The sequence below is a fragment of the Herpailurus yagouaroundi genome, unplaced genomic scaffold (genome assembly GCF_014898765.1).
Source record: "Herpailurus yagouaroundi ecotype Mexico unplaced genomic scaffold, PumYag 218, whole genome shotgun sequence".
Classification (NCBI taxonomy): Eukaryota; Metazoa; Chordata; class Mammalia; order Carnivora; family Felidae; genus Herpailurus; species Herpailurus yagouaroundi.
In genome coordinates, this window is record NW_024412449.1 from 4,702,525 (window position 1) to 4,718,663 (window position 16,139).

General features: G+C 38.4%; 1 protein-coding gene across 7 annotated transcripts in view; it reads left to right on the top strand.

The window, feature by feature from the left end:
- SBF2 (SET binding factor 2) overlaps positions 1-16,139 on the top strand; it is a 448,047-nt gene that overhangs the window by 367,392 nt on the left and 64,516 nt on the right. For all 7 annotated transcript variants that reach the window (XM_040456902.1, XM_040456904.1, XM_040456906.1 and 4 more), the window contains exons 19-22: positions 2,294-2,556; positions 4,968-5,140; positions 6,187-6,260; positions 7,718-7,913. In XM_040456902.1, the coding sequence (XP_040312836.1) occupies positions 2,294-2,556; positions 4,968-5,140; positions 6,187-6,260; positions 7,718-7,913 (706 nt within the window). The remainder of the gene's footprint in view (positions 1-2,293; positions 2,557-4,967; positions 5,141-6,186; positions 6,261-7,717; positions 7,914-16,139) is intronic.

Consider the following 16,139-nt stretch of genomic DNA (forward strand, 5'->3'; position numbering starts at 1 on the left):
AATGCCATCCCAATCAAAATTGCACCAGCATTCTTCTCAAAACTAGAACAAGCAATCCTAAAATTCATATGGAACCACAAAAGGCCCCGAATAGCCAAAGTAATTTTGAAGAAGAAGACCAAAGCAGGAGGCATCACAATCCCAGACTTTAGCCTCTACTACAAAGCTGTCATCATCAAGACAGCATGGTATTGGCACAAAAACAGACACATAGACCAATGGAATAGAATAGAAACCCCAGAACTAGACCCACAAACGCATGGCCAACTCATCTTTGACAAAGCAGGAAAGAACATCCAATGGAAAAAAGACAGTCTCTTTAACAAATGGTGCTGGGAGAACTGGACAGCAACATGCAGAAGGTTGAAACTAGACCACTTTCTCACACCATTCACAAAAATAAACTCAAAATGGATCAAGGACCTCAATGTGAGACAGGAAACCATCAAAACCCTAGAGGAGAAAGCAGGAAAAGACCTCTCTGACCTCAGCCGTAGCAATCTCTTACTCGACACATCCCCAAAGGCAAGGGAATTAAAAGCAAAAGTGAATTACTGGGACCTTATGAAGATAAAAAGCTTCTGCACAGCAAAGGAAACAACCAACAAAACTAAAAGGCAACCAACGGAATGGGAAAAGATATTTGCAAATGACATATCGGACAAAGGGCTAGTATCCAAAATCTATAAAGAGCTCACCAAACTCCACACCCGAAAAGCAGATAACCCAGTGAAGAAATGGGCAGAAAACATGAATAGACACTTCTCTAAAGAAGACATCCGGATGGCCAACAGGCACATGAAAAGATGTTCAGCGTCGCTCCTTATCAGGGAAATACAAATCAAAACCACACTCAGGTATCACCTCACGCCAGTCAGAGTGGCCAAAATGAACAAATCAGGAGACTACAGATGCTGGAGAGGATGTGGAGAAACGGGAACCCTCTTGCACTGTTGGTGGGAATGCAAATTGGTGCAGCCACTCTGGAAAGCAGTGTGGAGGTTCCTCAGAAAATTAAAAATAGACCTACCCTATGACCCAGCAATAGCACTGCTAGGAATTTATCCAAGGGACACAGGAGTACTGATGCATAGGGGCACTTGTACCCCAATGTTCATAGCAGCACTCTCAACAATAGCCAAATTATGGAAAGAGCCTAAATGTCCATCAACTGATGAATGGATAAAGAAATTGTGGTTTATATACACTATGGAATACTACGTGGCAATGAGAAAAAATGAAATATGGCCTTTTGTAGCAACGTGGATGGAACTGGAGAGTGTGATGCTAAGTGAAATAAGCCATACAGAGAAAGACAGATACCATATGGTTTCACTCTTATGTGGATCCTGAGAAACTTGACAGGAACCCATGGGGGAGGGGAAGGAAAAAAAAAAAATGAGGTTAGAGTGGGAGAGAGCCAAAGCATAAGAGACTGTTGAGAACTGAGAGCAAACTGAGGGTTGATGGGGGGTGGGAGGGAGGAGAGGGTGGGTGATGGGTATTGAGGAGGGCACCTTTTGGGTAGAGCACTGGGTGTTGTATGGAAACCAATTTGACAATAAATTTCATATATATATATAAAAAAAAAAAAAAAAAAGAAAAGCAAAGAACTGTCCATAGGTGCTTTGAAGTGACAAAAAGTACGCTAGTGCCAGTTGTGGGCACTTCCAACATTCTGAAAAATCACTGATTTCTTCCAAGTACTCCTACCTGAGACCAAGCATCTGAGCTTGGGAGACGATCACCCACAATCCCGTAGCGAGAGAGAGAGAAGAACCATTGGCTCAGTTGTGATCATGTGACATTCAGCATCATGTACTACTCATATTGCAAGACATTGCTTTTATCAAGTTAAAATTTATTAGAAATGTTTGCTTGCCTTGTGGAACACTTGCAGAACAAGTTACGGGCAATCCAAGGTTTTACTGTATTAGTAAATGCTGCTGGAGTGCATTCATTCATTTATAGGTATTTTGCATTAGCAATTTGTTATAATTAGCAGCTTGAAAGAGGTGGAGCCATAGAGATAAATAAATGCAATGAAATGTTAGCAGTGCAAAATGTATCCATCCATGCTTTGCTGCTGCTTCCCTGAATTTATCACATGGTTCCACTCAAGATTGGCTGGAACTGGAAGAAAAAGGCTAGAATTTGTTTTGTTGTTACGTTTTGTTTATATGGTTTTTTTTTTTTTGGAGACATAGATATTTATTTAATAGATGGATTATTGAAACATGTTCAATGCTTTCTGAGCTTGTGTGATGTCACAGATTTGCATTGTTTTTTTTAGGATAAGCTTCCAGATGACCAATATCAGGAAAAGACAGCAATGGACCTGGCAGCCGAGCAGCTACGCCTTTGGCCTTCTCTGAGCAAATCAACTCAGCAGGAGCTGGTGCAACGTGAGGAAAGCACTGTCTTCAGTCAGGCCATTCATTTTGCAAACCTCATGGTGAACCTGCTGGTTCCATTGGATACAAGTAAGAATAAGCTCCTAAGAACATCAGCACCAGGCGACTGGGAGAGTGGAAGCAACAGCATTGTCACAAACAGGTACCAAAATGTGCACACACGAGACCTTTCTATTCTTGTCTTAGCAGACAATATAAACCATTTTGGGCAAATACTCCTGTACATGTTTCAAAAATTTAAGCATTTTCCTTACCTTCAGACTTGCTCAACTCTTTTTTTTTTTCAACTCTTCTATATTAAAAGATCTTCACTTCATCTAATTCTTCTTTTTTTTTTAATTTGAGAGAGAGAGCAGGGGAAAGGGGGTGGGAATGAGAGAGAGAGAGAGAAAAAGAGAGAGAGAATCTTAAGCAGGTTCCACATGGAGTGCAGAGCCCCACGTGGGGCTAGATTCTATGACCTAAGCTGAAATCAAGAGTCAGACGTTCAACCAAGCCACCCAGACACCCCGTATCTGACTGTTCTTAACCATCTCCCACATTCTCTTCTCTTTTGTGACCTGATATTTCAAATGTCTCACCCACTACAGATCAAGCCCTTCAGTTACTTTCTGCCATAGCAATTTTACAGAAAGCAGTCTGCAAAAATTACTAATCAACTTCTTGCCAAAGTGATTATTTGTTTCTCAGCCCTCCTTTTTTCAGTGTATGCATTGCATTTGTTTATAATCGTGTCCTCAACCATGCCTTGCTCCCAACCCTACAATGACTTCCAGTATCACGGAGAATAAATCCATGGGCTACAAGGCCTAACCGGATTTGGCCCCTGACAACTTCTCTGACCTTATTTCTTATCATTCTTCTGCCAGTAAAACTATCTCCCTGCTAATGCTAATCCTCAGACACTCTAAGCATAATACTGCCTCAGGATCTTTGTACTTGTTCCTACAGTCTGAAATACTCTCCCTGAAATAGTCACAACAATCACTCCCTCACTTCATTTAATTCTCTGGTCATATGTCATCTACTTAGAGAGGCCTTCCTGACTTCCTTATCTTAGTAGCATATCCATCACTCTTTCTCCTACCTTGCATTTTTTTTCTTTCATGACACTTTCTACAACGATTTATTTCATATATTTGCTTATTGTATGATTCATTCATTGCTGTACCTCCAGCTCTTTGCATATAGTAGACATTCACTAAATATTTGGTTGAACATGTGATTAAATGAATGAATAAATGAACTGCATACCCAACAGTAGTGAAACTCTAACCTTTTAGGTCTTCAGTGATGCTCTAACATCCTGGTAGTTCTTCTCTCATAAATCCTTCTCAGACTCTTTCAGGCAGCTTCTCCTCTCTTTCCATTTTCAATCCCTCTTCCAGGCTCTTCATACTCTCTTAGAAACTCATCCACAAGCCCACATCTCTGACCCCAATTTCTCAATCCCCCTATCCCAGATGATTAATTTTTGTCAAGAACACTTGAGAGCTTCTGGTCTTCCAGGCTAGTCTACTTTTTGTTGTTTTGAAGTCAGTCTTTTGCACCATGCAGTCAGCTGCACAGATCTCTTATTTATTCCCGCAGAGAGTTATTTTATGTGAACAATGTAACCTGGGCCTTCATCACTTCAAACTATAGATAACCATGCTCCTTGAAAGTCTGCCTAGTGAGCGGCTAAGGCACTCAGGTTCTTTAATGTTTTGGTATGATGTGAGGCCATATTCCCTGTTTAGCTCTTCTTTAAAGCTGATTCAGCTAATGTGGTTGAATTTGGAGGAAAGAGAACTGAGTAGGTTAGAACAGGCAAATGAGTCTTTCCCATGGTTAGCAGTCTAAAAGAAGGCATGGAAGCAGGAGTAACTGTTGAATAGTGGGAACCGAATAAGCAGCCAGGACAGGGATGGAGCTTTTACATCTACTCCATTTCAAATTTATTCCCTTCTGTTGCATGATTTTATCACCTGCAGAAGATCGATGGCTTCACAGTTACTAAAAGGGTTGTGGTTCACTCAAAGAGATAAATATTGTCAAGAGAATGGTTCATAGGTCAGTTTGGTTCTTCCATTTGGAAAAATATGCTATATTCTGGGAAAAATTCCTTTACTTTGTCCACCAGAGAACATGTCCCCCAGTTATCAGAGACCAAAGATAGCCATATTACTTTGTCTGGCTCTATGTAGTAATTAAGAGAGAACAGGGTTTTTGTTTTGTTTTGTTTTGTTTTGTTTTGTTTTTCTGTTTTTTTTATTGTTGTTGTTTTTATGGGTTTTCTTTTAGAAGGTTCAAGTATCAGATAATAAATGAAGGAGTCTATTTTTGTTTTAGTTTCTGTGGTTCCTGAGTTCCCTTTTAGGAGAATGACAGAAGGTATTTGTTATAAAAACAAATCTGGGTCCAAAGGACAATGCCTAACAGTAGCTTTCGAATGCAGGCAAGTAGAATATCATAATGAAAGCAAATTTAAATTGCTATGGAAATTGACTGTGATAGATTAGTCATTTGTTACATTTGAGTACTGACCATGATTTCTTTCCTTGACTTTCTCAGTATTGCAGGAAGTGTAGCTGAGAGCTATGATACAGAAAGTGGGTTTGAAGATTCAGAGAATAATGACATCGCCAATTCTGTTGTGCGATTCATTACCCGATTTATTGACAAGGTTTGTACAGAAAGTGGAGTTACTCAGGATCATATCAAGAGCCTTCATTGCATGATACCAGGTAATCAGTTTGCAGATTAAATTAGAGAACCAGAATATTGGAGATAATTGGGTGAGAATTGTTTTTAGGGGTTTACTTTTTTTTGGCATAATACCTACAATATTTGTCTTCAATGTAGTTTAGCAATAATATTTATTTATGTTCTAATTAAATTTTTTAACATTTCTAAATTGTGGTAAAATATATGTAGCATAAAATATGGCACTTTAAACTATTTTAAGTATAAAATTCAGTGATATTAATTACTTTCACAGTGTTGTGCAATCATCATCACTGTTACCAAAACTTTTTTTTTTATAACGTTTATTTATTTTTGAGACAGAGAGAGACAGAGCATGAATGGGGGAGGGTCAGAGAGAGGGAGACACAGAATCTGAAACAGGCTCCAGGCTCTGAGCTGTCAGCACAGAGCCCGACGCGGGGCTCGAACTCACGACCGTGAGATCATGACCTGAGCCGAAGTCGGACGCTTAACCGACTGAGCCACCCAGGCGCCCCTGTTACCAAAACTTTTTAACCACCCAAATCATATCACACTCTGTACCCTATGTAACTCCCTATTCTCCATCCCCATAGCCCCTGGTAACCTCTATATCTCTGTGAATTTGCCTTTTCTAAATATTGCATATAAGTTAAACCATATAATATTAGTCCTTTTTTGTCTGACTTCTTTCACTTAGCATAATATTTTCAAGGTTCATGCATGTTGTAGCAGGTATCACAATGTCATTCCTTTTTATGGCTGAGTAATACTCCACCATGTGGATATACCACATTTTGTTTATCCATTCATCTGTTGATGGACATTTGGGTTTTTTTGCCTTCTGGCCACTATGAATATTCACATACAAGTATCTGTTTGAGTCCTTATTTTTTTATCTTTTTGGTATATACCTAGGAGTGGAATTGCTGCATCATATGGTAAATCTGTGTTTAACTTTTTGAAGAACCACCAAACTGTGATTAGTTTTTAATTGTAAAATATTCAGGATTTGTATTCTGCTTATTTTGTGCTCTTTCATTTTGAATACTCTGACTTGTTCTAGGAATTGTAGCTATGCACATTGAGACCCTAGAAGCAGTTCATCGAGAGAGTAGAAGACTCCCACCGATACAGAAGGTAATTATTCTAGACTACATGTTTTCAGGGTATAACATCTCTTCTTAAAAACAGCAACAATAGGCTGGTGTGCCCCAGAAAATACTTTCCCCTCACCTTTTACAAGATTAACTCCAGTTTTATCATGTAGATCCTCATAAAACAGATACTGAAGTAGAATAGGAGATTCAGCAAAGAAGCAATAATAGCCTCTTGTTGAGTCAGTTTTTATAGGCAGGGCATAAATTATGAACATTTGAACTTCTAAGCCCAAGCCAAGATTTTATGCCCTGCCTACTTCCAGAAAAAAAGGACTTAAGGGAGTTACCATAAAAATACCAGGTTCCTGAATCTGTATACATTACAAGCATACGTCACAAGCATCTGGGAAGTCTATTAAAAATTGAGAGCCCAGAATCCCACCTCAGCCTCCTAAACTGGAGTTCCCTGAGACTTGGCCTGGGAATATATACTTTAATAAGCCTCCCAGATGATTATTTTGCAGCTAGTCTGGCACCAGTCTGTAAACCAGTCAGGACCCTCTTACCTATATAACAGAACTATTAAAAATAAATTCAAAGGAAAAGTCAGAAGCCGGATGGACAAGAAAGGTAATTCTATCAGAAATCTGAGACACAGTGATCATTATAACTTTGGCTTTACATTTAGCTCAGAGTTTCCTAGAGCCAACAAAAAGAATAGTACTGATTTATGTAGTTTTTATTGCTTAGTAAAAAATAAGCATATTAGATCTTCAGGAGAGATGAATTTTTTTTCTAGCACTGGTATCTTCAGAGGAGTGTATCATGTGATTGTGTATTTCCCAAGATGTGTAAATGTTCATTATTTGGATATTTATTGTGTTAATCTTCAGTAAAGGTCTAGAAGGGCAGTTCCTTTTTAAGATGCATCTATTTTTCTAAGTATTTGTTTTTTAAATTTACAGAAGTAACAATGTTCTTTGTATAAAATTGAAGCATTAGAGAAATACACATTCTACAAAGTGAAAGTCCTTCATGGTTTTTCCAACTCCACCTCACCTCCTCCCTTAACCATGATAGTACCACCTTTAACAGTTTGGTTCATTTTCTCACAACTTTTTCTTTTTCCAGAAAAGGGAATTAAAATATACATACTGGTTTGCAACTTGCTTTAATTTAATAATGTATCCTTGATATCTTTCCATGCCAGTATGTATAGATCTATGTTATTTTTTTTAATGCTTGCAAAACTTTCCATTGAATAGATATTTTAAACATTTTAGTGATTTCCAATTATTTTAGTGCTAATTAGCAAAAAATCTTTTCACATTTGGATGCAAAAACATCAATTCTGCCTCTTCCCAAATCTATTTTCTCTTTTTGGCTACCTAAGCAGTCCGTCTCAGGTTTTTTAGATCTGTGACTGAAAAGATAACTTTGGTCTAAGTGTTGGAAACCCCCCAAGATTTGTGTTTAAAATACCTTCTCTGTTGTTAGCCCAAGATTCTTAGACCTGCTCTACTGCCAGGAGAAGAAATCGTCTGTGAAGGTCTTCGAGTCCTGCTAGACCCTGACGGAAGAGAAGAAGCCACTGGAGGTCTTCTTGGAGGCCCTCAGCTACTGCCAGCAGAAGGAGCCTTATTCCTCACCACATACAGAATTCTGTTCAGAGGGACTCCCCATGATCAGCTGGGTATGACTCATATTAATGCCATCAGAACATGGATATACATGTGCTACTTGAGTTTTGATTCCATTTGTGTGCAGTAATTTGCAGATCATTTCAGATTCAAAGTAAGCCTTTTGTCACCAAGTATTTTTAGAATACTTTTGTCTGTCAAAGCTAATGATAATTTGGATTGTAGAGTCTAATTTAAAGAACCAAGGGTATCTTCTAAACAGTACATCAATGGTTCAGTGACTGAAACAATCATAATTTCATGAGGAAGCATATTGTGACTTAAGGAGAGTCATAGTATGTAGCTGCTCACAATGTCTCCTGCTGATTTATGCCACTTTTCTGAGTCCTACAGTTAACTGTGTCTTCCAGACACATGATCCCTTTTGTGGAAGGATATGCTAAGCATCACAGGGATGAATAACAAACGAACGAACTACATTTCCCTCTTGGCAAACAACTTCTGTCACTAAACTCCCTCAGCCTCTACTTCTCTTTTCCACTACTGTGTGCAGTCTTTCTTATTAGAAAGGAATAGCATGCCCTATCAAGTCAGAATTATCTTTTTTAAATCACTGTAATCTCTATGTAAACTGTGGTTGATGGGAAAGCATGTAAGATTTGGGGTAAAACTGTTGGTCTCCAAATAAGAAGCTCAGATTTAGATTGCTGTTGACCAATCTTGATATCTTAAGTCTTAAGTTATAAAGTTATAAAAGTCCCCTTTTATAAAAGTAGGGAACTGGGCTTGATTGGTGATAGTTCAGTGGTTCTCCCTCCACCTTGACCACATATTTGAATTATCTGGGAAATTCTTAAAAAAAAAAAAAAAAACTATCAAATTATACCCAACCCTTACACAGTTGAATTAATACCCAAAATAGGATTTTAGGAATGGGGAGACCCAGGTATCCGTGCATTTTTAAACCCCAGAAGTGATTATGATACATAGTAAGGATTGAGAACCAGGGATAAATGGTCACTTAAAGTTCCTTCTTCATCTGAAATTATTCATTCAGTAACATTTAATGAATATGTACTATATGTGCTGTACATTTTGTTAGTGGAATTTGGATGTATAAAATGCGGTTTCTTTGAAATCTGACAATTGTGTAATTCCTTGCTTAGATAGAATCACGATGGTTTATCTTGTTCATAAAAGAGTGTTTATCATATAATAAGCAAAAAATTCATAAAATTCAGTAAACAAAATGGACCCTTAGGTATAGTTATATTCATTTTGAAAAAGCGAAAATGAGCAACTTTTTTCAGCCCTCTCCTGTCATATTACTATACATAAATTGTATTTGTATTTGAAAGCAAATGTCATTTTAAAAGACACTAAATATCCAGTACTTATGTATTTTTTTTGTACTACAAGTTGCGAGCTCAATGGCCACAAACATACATTTGGAACATATATATGAGATACTTGGTCACTTAAGTTATTCTAATTTATTTCTTTTAAAGAAAGAAAATATGAAAACATATTTAGTGTGAAAGTTTGTATTGTTCTCTTGTTTTTTCCTGTCAATTTTTGGGTTAATGTTGTAATTTAGGGAAAATATTTTTATCAGAGAAACCTTCTTATTTGCCTCTTTTGTTTCTCTTTTTAGGCTTCTAATTTAAAATATCTCCTTTAATGACACACAGAAATCTGATAATTTTAAATATGTTATATAAGCATAGGTAAACAACCTATGTATTAAACAAACAACTTACATATTAAACAACTACATTCTAGAACTTAAATTCTTTTTCTTTATACACTTATAGAGTTTATTACGAATAATCTTACATTTTAGGAAAAGCTCCAAAGTTATCAGAAATGAAATTATCCCTTAATGGAAATACCATCACTTTGTGATCCTACTGACCTAGAATTTTTTTTTTTTTAATAATTTATTGTCAAGTTAGCTAACATACAGAGTAGTCTTCGCTTCAGGAGTAGATTCCCATGATTCATCACTAACATACCACACCCAATGCTATCACAACAAATGCCCTCCTCAATGCCCATCACCCATTTTCCCTGTCCCCCTAACCCCCATTAACCCTCAGTTCTCTGTATTTGAGAGTCTTGTTATGGTTTGCCTCCCTCTCTGTTTGTAGTTTACTTTTCCTTCCTTTCCCCTATGGTCTTCTGTTAAGTTTCTCAGATTCCACATATGAGTGAAAACATGGTATCTGTTTTTCTCTGACTGACTTACTTCACTCGTAATACTCTCCAGTTCCATCCACATTGTTACAAATGGCAAGATTTCATTCTTTTTCATTTATGCTAAATAGTATTCCATTGTATGTATATACCACATCTTATTTATCCATTCATCAGTCAATGGACATTTGGGCTCTCTCCATACTTTGTCTATTGTTGATAGCACTGCTATAAACATTGGAGTGATGTGCCCCTTAGAATCAGCACTCCTGTATCCTTTGGGTAAATTCTTAGTATTGCTATTGCTGGGTTGCAGAGTAATTCTATTTTTAATTTTATGAGGAACCTCCACACTGTTTTCCAGAGCAGCTGTGCCAGTTTTCATTCCCACCAACAGTGCAAGAGGGTTCCCATTTCTCCACATCTTCACCAATATCTGTTGTTTCCTGAGTTGTTCATTTTAGCCATTCTAATCATGTGAAGTAGTATCTCGATGTGGTTTTGATTTATATTTCTCTGATGATGACCGATGTTGAGCATCTTTTCATCTGTCTGTTGGCCATCTGGATGCCTTCTTTGGAAAAGTGTCTATTCATGTCTTCTGCCCATTTCTTCACCGGATTATTTGTTTTTGGGTGTTGAGTTTGGTAAGTTATTTATAGATTTTTGATACTAACCCTTTATCAGATATGTCATTTGCAAATATCTTCTCCCATTCTGTTGGCTGCCTTTTAGTTTTGTTGATTCTTTCCTTTGCTGTGCAGAAGCTTTTTATCTTGATGAGGTTCCCAATAGTTAATTTTTGCTTTTGTTTCCCTTGCCTCAAGTAAGAAGTTGCTGCAGCCAAGGTGAAAGAGGTTGTTCCCTGTTTTCTCCTCTAGGATTTTGATGGTTTCCTGTCTTACATTTAGGTCTTTCATCAATTTTGAATTTATTTTTGTGTATAGTGTAAGAAAGTGGTCCAGTTTCATTCTTCTGCATGTTGCTGTCCAGTTCTCCCAGCACCATTTGCTAAAGAGACTGTCCTTTTTCCATTGGATACTCTTTCCTGCTTTGTCGAAGATTAGTTGGCCATACATTTGTGGGTCCACTTCTGGGTTCTCTATTCTATTCCATTGGTCTATGTATCTGTTTTTGTACCAATACCATACTGTCTTGATGATTACAGCTTTGTAGTACAGGCTAAAGTCCAGGATTGTGAGCCTCCAGCTTTGGTTTTCTTTTTCGGGATTGCTTTGGCTATTCAGGGTCTTTTCTGGTTCCATGCCAATTTTAGAATTGTTTGTTCTAGCTCTGTGAAGAATGTTGGTGTTATTTTGATTGGGATTGCATTGAATGTGTAGATTGCTTTGAGTAGTATTGACATTTTCACAATATTTGTTCTTCCAGTCCATGAGGATGTAATGTTTTTCCATTTCCTTGTGTCCTTTTCAATGTCTTTCCTAAGATTTCTATAGTTCTGAGCATACAGATCTTTTACCTCTTTGATTAGGCTTACTCCTAGGTATTTTATGGTTCTTGGTGCAATTGTAAATGGGACCAATTCCTTGATATCTCTTTCTGTTGCTTCATTATTGGTGTATAAAAATGCGACTGATTTCTGTACACTGATTTTATATCCTGTGACTTTGCTGAATTCATGTATCAGTTCTAGCAGGGTTTTGGTGGAGTCTTTCAGGTTTTCCATGTAGAGCATCATGTCATCTGCAAAGAATGAGAGGTTGACTTCTTCTTTGCCAGTTTGGATGTATTTTATTTCATTTTGTTGTCTGATTGCTGAGGCTAGGGCTTCCAACACTATGTTAAACAACAGTGGTGAGAATGAACATCCCTGTCATGTTCCTGATCTCAGGTAGAAAGCTCTCAGTTTTTCCCCATTGAGAATGATATTAGCCTTTCTTTCTTCTTGAGATAGGCCTGGATGGCAATGCATTTTCCTGTTAGGACTGGCTTTGCTGTATCCCAAAGGATTTGGACTGTTGTGTTTTCATTTTCATTTGCTTCCATATATTTTTTAATATATTCTTTACTTTCCTGGTTAATAACCTATTCATTATTTAGTAGGATATTCTTTAACCTCCATGTATTTGGGGGCTTTGTAAATTTTTTCTTGTGGTTGGTTTAAAATTTCATAGCATTGTGGTTTGAAAACATGCATGGTTTGTTCTCAATCCTTTTATATTTGTTGAGGGCTGTTTTGTGACCCAATATGTGATCTATTTTGGAGAATGTTCCATGTGCACTTGAGAAGAATGTGTATTCTGCTGCGTTTAGATGAAAAGTTCTGAATATCTCTGTTAAGTTCACCTGGTCCAATATGTCATTCAGAGCCATTGTTTCCTTATTGCTTTTTGTCTAGATGATATGTCCATTGTTGTGAGTGGAGTATTAAAGTCCCCTACAATCACAGTATTTTTATCTGTACATTTATTTATGTTTGTGATTAATTGATTTATATATTTGGGTGCTTTCATGTTGGGGGAATAAACATTTATAATTTTTAGCTCTTCTTGATGGATAGGTCCCCAATTATGATATAATACCCTTCTTCATCTCTGATTACAGTCTTTGTTTTAAAGTCTAGTTTGTCTGATAGAAGTATGGCTACTTCGGCTCTCTTTTGACATCCAGTAGCATGATAGATGGTTCTCCATCCTTCACTTTCAGTCTGAAGGTGTCTAAAATGAGTCTCTTCTAGGCAGCATATAGATGGATTTTGTTTTTTTATACGTTCTGATACCCTTTGTCTTTTGATTGGGGCATTTAGTCCATTTACATTCAGAGTGATTATTGAAAGATACAGATTTAGTGTCATTGTGTTATCTGTAGATTTCATGCTTGTGGTGATGTCTCTGGTCCTTTGTAGTCTTTACTGCTTTCTACTCACAGAGTCCCCCTTAGGATCTCCTGCAGGACTGGTTTAGTGGTCATGAACTTTAGTTTTTGTCTGGGAAAGCCTTTATCTCTCCTTCTATTCTGAATGACAGCGTTGCTGGATAAAGGATTCTTGGCTGAATATTTTTCCTATTCAGCACTAGAATATTTCCTGCCACTCCTTTCTGGCCTGCCAAGTTTCAATGGACAGGTCTGCTACTACCCTTATGTATCTACTCTTACGGTTAAGGCCCGTTTGTCCCTAGCTGCTTTCAGAATTCTCTCTTTAACTTTGTATTTTGCCAGTTTCACTATATGTTGTGGTGTTTACCTGTTTTTGTTGATTTCGAAGGGACTTGGATGTCTGTTTCCTTCCCAAGATTAGGGAAGTTCTCAGCTATAATTTGTTCAAATAAACCTTCTGCCTCTTTCTCTCTTCTTCTTCTGGAACTCCTATGGTACAGATATTATTTTGTTTCATTGAATCACTTAGGTCTCTAATTCTCCCCTCAAGATCTAGTAATTTCCTTTCCCTCTTTTTCTCAGCTTCATCATTTTCCATAATTTTATCTTCTATTTCACCTATTCTCTCCTCTGTTTCTTCCATCCTTGCTGTCACTGCATCTCGTTTATTTTGCATCTCATTTACAGCATCGTGACTATTTCTTAGGTCCTTGATCTCTGTAGCAATAGATTCTCTGCTGTCTTCCATGCTTTTTTCAAGCCCAGCCACTAGTCTTATGACTATTATTCTAAATTATTGTTCATATATATTGTTTATATCTGTTTTGAGCAATTCTCTGGCTGTCATTTCTTCCTGGAATTTCTTTTGAGGAGAATTCTTCCATTTTGTCATTTTGGCTGAGTTTCTGTCTTTTATGTGTTTTAAAAGCTTGTTATATGTCCTGTACCTGTGAGTACTACTGTATTAGATAGGGATCATACACTATACAGGGCCTGGCACTTTAGGAAGTGTTTTTGGAGTGTGTTGCATGCCCTCTGTCGCGCTTTGGCTGCTCTATCCCACTGCTCATAGTGGTGGATTGATTGGACCTTCCACCAGATTTGCTTTGATTTGTTTGTTGAAGTAACTCTGGAGAAAAGGGGTGGGGGGAGCCCTTATCCCACACAAAGAAGGAAGTGAAAGGGGCAAAAAAAGAAAAAAAAATATCAGGCAGAGAATCAAAGAAACTATAAGGCTTAATCCAGAGAGAGAGGAAAATAAAGAAGAAGGAGATACAGAAAAGGTGTAAAAAGAATAGAGTAAAAATGCCTGATTAAACAAACAACCAGAACAGAGAAATAAAGAAAAAGGATATATTTATATATAATAGGAATTGACCAAAAATCAAATCAGAAACTATGAGCCTGATTCCACAAGAAAGAGAAAAGGAAAAAAAGAGAGAGAGAGAGAGAGAGAGAGAGAGAGAGAGAGAGAGAGAAGAATAAAAAGAAAAAGAAAGGAAAAATGAAAAGAAGGAAAGAAAAGTGGAGGGGGTAGGAGAACAGTAACATGCAAGACCACAGGACTGTTGTCTGTTGGCACCTGGGACTGGTGGCTGGTCTGGAGGAGAGGCCGTCTGGTTCACTCAGTGACAGTTCCACTTCAGTAGATAAGCGGTTACCTAGCACTGAGGAGCCAGGTTTGGTGTAAGCGGATCCCGCCTCCACTGGGGGCTGCTATTCCCTGAAACCCCACCATGTTAGTGATGGGCAAAAAAATGGCAATACTCCAGTCTCTCCTCCCCAGACAGGGTGTCTCAAGCCATGCTATTCAGGCAGCCCTCACAGAATTGTGTGGGCAGTCAGTTTGCCCTGCTTCACGGTCTCTCACGCCTCCTAGGCACTCAGCTGGGATTCAAAACCTGATGTCTCACAGGATCCCACCCCAGGTGAACCTGGTTCTGGAGTAGTGCCAGTCCACCCAGCCAACAAAGGACCTCTGGCTGGTGCCCACAGGGTCTTTTATCCTTGGGGGGAGCAATAAACCCTCTTCCCACAGTACTCAAGGGAAGGGACTCTTATCTCTCAGTGCACCCCTGAGATCCCTACTGTGCTCTGGGGCTGGCTCCCTCCCACCAGGCACATGCACACAGGAGCAGCTCAGGTCTGGAGAAAGTTGCACACCCCTGAAAACTCTGATCTTTGACTTGGAAGCCTGTTTGCAAAGTAGAAACTGGCTCTCTCCATATTTTTTGTTCCCCAGTCTGTGGCCCAGAGAGGTTTTTCTCTTATCCAAATACAATCCCACACTTCCACAGCCTCTCTTTCTCTTCCTTTTGTCCCTCCACAGAAGGACATCCCCCTCTCCGTGCCTACGCCACCCATTTTGTCTCTCCCAATTTGCATACACGCACCTCTGTCCCGCCAAGCTGTCTCTTTCCACCTGTGGAGATTTTTCTGTCACTCTGCAGCATGTATTCCTGGGTGTTCCAAGTGTTCCAACCTCAATACAGCTGTGTTTGAGAGACAAGGGAAATTCCAGTCCTCCTACTTCTCTGCCATCTTAACTCCTCCCTAGAACTTAAATTCTGTATACATCCTAATTTTGTTTAGCCTCTGGATATGAGCTTAACATTAAAGAATAATCAGAATTTTCCAGGTTAAGAATTGACAGATCCAGGGAATGAGAAATTCTGATGATGAATCAGGGAAATACAAATTAAAACCACAATGAGATACCACCTCACACCAGTCAGAATGGCTAAAATTAACAACTCAGGCAGCAACAGATGTTGGCAAGGATGTGGAGAAAGAGGATCTCTTGCCCAGCTGGTGGGAATGCAAACTGGTGCAACCAGTATGGAAAACAGTATGGAGGTTTCAAAAGATTAAAAATAGAACTACCTTATGACCCAGCAGTTGCGATACTAGGTATTTATACAAGAGATACAGGTATGCTGTTTCGAAGGGGCACATGCACCCCAATGTTTATAGTAGTGATATCAACAATAGCCAAAGCATGGAAAGAGCCCAAATGTCCGTTGACAGATGAATGGATAAAGAAGATGTGGTGTATACACACACACACACACACACACACACACACACACACACACACACACAATTGAGTATTACTTGGCAACACCAAAAAGAATGAAGTCTTGCCATTTGCAACTACGTGGATGGAACTAGAGGGTATTATGCTAAGTGAAATTAGTCAGAGAGAAACAAATATCATATGACTTCACTCATGTATGGAATTTAAG